The sequence below is a fragment of the Chaetura pelagica genome, unplaced genomic scaffold (assembly GCF_000747805.2).
Source record: "Chaetura pelagica isolate M959 unplaced genomic scaffold, ChaPel_1.0 scaffold1445, whole genome shotgun sequence".
Lineage (NCBI taxonomy): Eukaryota > Metazoa > Chordata > Aves > Apodiformes > Apodidae > Chaetura > Chaetura pelagica.
In genome coordinates, this window is record NW_009953199.1 from 94,160 (window position 1) to 98,189 (window position 4,030).

At 46.5% G+C, this 4,030-nt stretch overlaps 1 protein-coding gene across 1 annotated transcript in view; it reads right to left on the reverse strand.

Annotated features, from left to right (window-relative positions):
• SFPQ (splicing factor proline/glutamine-rich) overlaps positions 1–2,499 on the reverse strand; it is a 17,782-nt gene extending 15,283 nt beyond the window's left edge. The window contains exon 1 of the mRNA XM_009997388.1: positions 2,476–2,499. Within this exon, the coding sequence (XP_009995690.1) occupies positions 2,476–2,499 (24 nt within the window). The remainder of the gene's footprint in view (positions 1–2,475) is intronic.
• Positions 2,500–4,030: the final 1,531 nt, after the last annotated feature.

The window sequence follows — 4,030 nt, forward strand, 5'->3', positions numbered from 1 at the left end:
CGGGAGCGCACTGCCGCGCGGGAGGCCGCTGTGGGGCTGCTCCGTGCGAAGAGTCGCGTGGGGAAGCACCACGAATGACACACCGACCCCCGGGACCGGCTCTGAGCTCCGTCCCGCGCCGCAGGAGAGGGGGGGTCGGTTCCTCAACGTGTGGGGAAAAAATATGTAGAAGAATAAAGCGGTTTTAAAACTCTCAGAGGTAACGACTGCAACATTCCACGTTCTGACGCGGCAAACAGGGCGAGAGGACTTTGCGTCCCTCCAGGGCCGGGGGTCCCAGCGCTGGGACCCTGGGGACACCAACAGGGTGGGATTTCAGTCCGTCACACCCCCAGCTCCCATCCGAGCTTCCCGTTCGGTTTGAGGTCTGAAGAACAACCCCTGTGAAACCCCAGGGGAAAGCCACGTTTGCTTTGTTTTGCACAGAAAGTGTTGCGTTGACAAAATGCTGCCCACCGATCTCATAAATATTTGTAAAGCCAAAGGCAAAGCTTGGACCTCATGATCAACCATCACAGAACCATTCGGGTTGGAAAAGGCCCTTGGGATCACCAAGTACAACGACCATCCCTACTCTACTAAATGAATTTCCCTGTGGCTTTAGATTTTTTAAATAAAAACCTGCTCAATCTTTTCCCCAGGTCAGCCCCCCGGGCTGGGTGGCACCCACCACCACCAAGGGCAGCAGAATGGAAGCCCCAAGCTGCTGCAAAATGGATCCTCCCAGAGATGTCATTCCCTCTCTGCCAGCAGTAAGTGTTTCCACCACGAGGTGTCTCAGAGGTTAAAGCGTTGGAAGAAGGAATTTGGGACTGGCTCTGGCTGCACACAAACTGGCACTGCCTCCCTGTCACACCTGGTTGTGTCGGTTCAGGAAGCAACAAAAATAATGAGGGGTTGTTTCTGCCTTTGCTGTGTCCCAAGTGCAAGTGAACTGTATTTTAGGGAGCTATTAATTGTTAGCACCCTTTGAAGGAAACTGGGAGTAGAATTCTGCTCCCAGTCCTGCCTAAGTCTGTACAACTTAACTGAAGTACACAACGTAGCTTAGAATCTCCATGTCTCTAGTAGAGGCCAGGCTATGATCACACATAGTATAACTGCAATATGAGTATTTATCCTAGCTTAAAATCAAAGAAATATATTGATGTCATTGTGAGGGCTTGTACTAAAACTGACCTCTGGTAACAATCACTTATTCTGGAAATACTCACACAAGGCAGCTGCTGTTCTCATACAAAAACAAACTCCAAGGAAGAAAGCTTGAGATATTTTCTGGGTTGTGTCCCACTGCAAATAAATGTTGTCTGAGACTGGGAACTCCCCATGACAACTGTGATAACACTGGAAGTGGCTCTGAAGTACTTCTCCATCCTTCCTATTGATCCAGCTATTGGGACAGTTCATGCATCCGTAATATTGAGTTTTATGGGTCTGTTGGGAGAAGCCACAAAGAAGGAAGAACTGAAGACCCTTCCCTGCCCCAAAATACTAACATCTAATTAAAATATACATCAGTGTTAGGACTTCTGAAGACTTTTCATACTGTCCAAGTGATCTTCACAAGTGAATTGAGCCACATATGACTGAAGAGAGACCTGCAGCAGGGCTTAGAGGAATGTTTGGAAGAGGGAATTGAGCTGGCACTGAGGTGTCTGAAGGTATAAATGTCTCAGCTGCCACCAAGCACAGGGTAATCCTCAGGTAAGAAGGGGATGGATCTCAGCAGGTGGCTGATTTAGATTATTTTTCCCTAAACAGTTTCCTCATCCTATAAACATAAAAGAGTGACTAGAAGAAATCTGCATTATGTCTGTATTCTTAATTGCAAATTGCAGGATGAAAGAGCAGTATGTGTCCAACCTGCTAATCAAGGGTAATTACCCCATGAGGTTCTCTAAGTGTCCTATGTACAAACAGTAAAATTGGATGAATCACAGTAACGTACCACTGCTAAAGAGCAATTAAATGTTGTGAGGAGATGCTGTGTCTGTGCTCCCTGGGCATTCCCTGGGCAGTTCTGACCAAGATGAAAACACTTCTATGGCTGTTTGCAGAAATTCAAGAATGTCACAGAACTAGAGATGCTCAGGAATTTTAAAAATCAGGAAGCAGAAGTGGAGAGGGAGATGGGAGCAACACTTGCTGGTGTCCTTACCCTGCTGCAGGCTCTGCTGGTCGTGTCTGTGCTGCACTTGGATGAACCTGACTGGAACAGCAGGGATTTCTGCAGAATGGTTTCATTATTCTAGGGCTGAACACAGTTTCATCAATAATAACATTATCTTTTATAGAATTAAGGAGAAAGTAAAATCCCTACAGCAACACCTGGTAGGTGAAGCATGGAGGCAGGCTGAGAGGACTAGCTCACAGTTCACAGCACTTTTCCTGTGGCTTCTGATGGTGAGAGTTCCCCTCTCCCTCCCTCCTGCATTGTTTTCACTCCCTGACTGAATACGGATTAAATCTGCTCACCAAGAGGTTCTTCCTGTATACCATGACAAATATGCCCAGAGGTGATTTGTTAACCCAGAAAAGTGAAAGTAATGCAGGGCCAGGTAAGAGATTCTAGTGACAGACAAATCCAGGAACTGAAAGATGGGAGGGAGGGATTAATTGTCTTTGCACAATGACATCAGTGGTTTCAGTGGATATAACTGTGATTCCTAGTGGGTTAACAGGGATTCAAATCAGGCTCGAGAGTCCACAGAAAAGGCAGTAATAGATGTTCAGGAAAATGTCTGAATGCTACTGACACCACAAGTTGACAGTTCTGCTGTCAACCCTTCTCAACCTGGAAGGGTTAAAGTTCAAGAGCTTTCATTTTTAATTTCTTTGAGCTAATTAAGTTACTGAAATGCACGAAGATTTTGACAGTGAAGATCCAAAGTAGCATCAAAGTCACAAAAGAGATAAGCAGAAAGAAACATTCTGCAGACCCCTGCGAAGTGCAGCAGGGAACTCCCCCTGTCACATCCCCTCTTTTCTCATTCCCTTTCCCTCTTCTCCCTCCCCTTCCCATGCTGGGCAAGGAAGGTCACAGCAGGGATCCCTAGCCTGTTGACAATTACTTTGCACTGCTTAGCAGATGCAAGAACATTGCTTTACTCCCCAGTGTTTTTTCTGGCATTACTGTGTGTTCTGGTGTTTGTGCTGGTTGGTGAGGCTGGATGGGCATGACAAGCACTGGGCCTGTAAAAAGAATCAGTGGGATCACTGAACCCAAGAAGAAACATTGCACACTGCTGTTACAACCTGAGAAGTGCTGCACACTGCTGTAACAAGCCGAGAAGTACAGCTACTTATCTTTCATACTCTTACGTAGTTCCCAGTGCCATTGTATCTGCCCATCTCATTGCCTTCAACATGTCTAACTTCATACTCTGGCTTAAAAAGAGAGAGCTCCAAGATCGGGAATTGCTGTGACTTGTCCAGGACCACACAATCCATAGCAAGGTGAGAAGAGGAATCTGGTGTCTGGAGCACTGGAACAACTAGTCATTCCCTCCTGTGGCTGCCCGTTTTCTCCTCTCTCAGCAGTAGCTGATGGTGCAGTGGTGCCTGTGCACACTGTGTCTGCTGCAGGCACACTCGAGCGCGCCAAGTCTGTCTTCCAAGAGGCTCCAAGAGCTCTTCACTTCCAATGAAGTCAATTGGAGTTAAGGATGCTTACAGGCTTGCAGGAGCACTCAGCACAGTTGTACAACAAAGCCATGAATCTATACATTTCCTTGAGCTGTGGAGAGAAACAAGTCATGCATACCTAAGATGTATCCTGCTGCCCTACAGTTAACAGCTTCCATTTCTCTGTTAAGAGAATTTAAAATTTTGTCACTGACAATAAATATGTGACAAGAATGGAAGGCAGCTGTTAAAGAGAATCCTGTTCTTTACTCTTGCAGACGAGGCAAGTGCTCAACAGAAAGCAGAGACATCAGCTCTGCAGAAATACCAGCAGTTCTGGGTAATACTTGGCTATGCAAAGAATGTAAGTGGGGCAGAAAAATGGAGCAGACTCACAAGGCTGCAT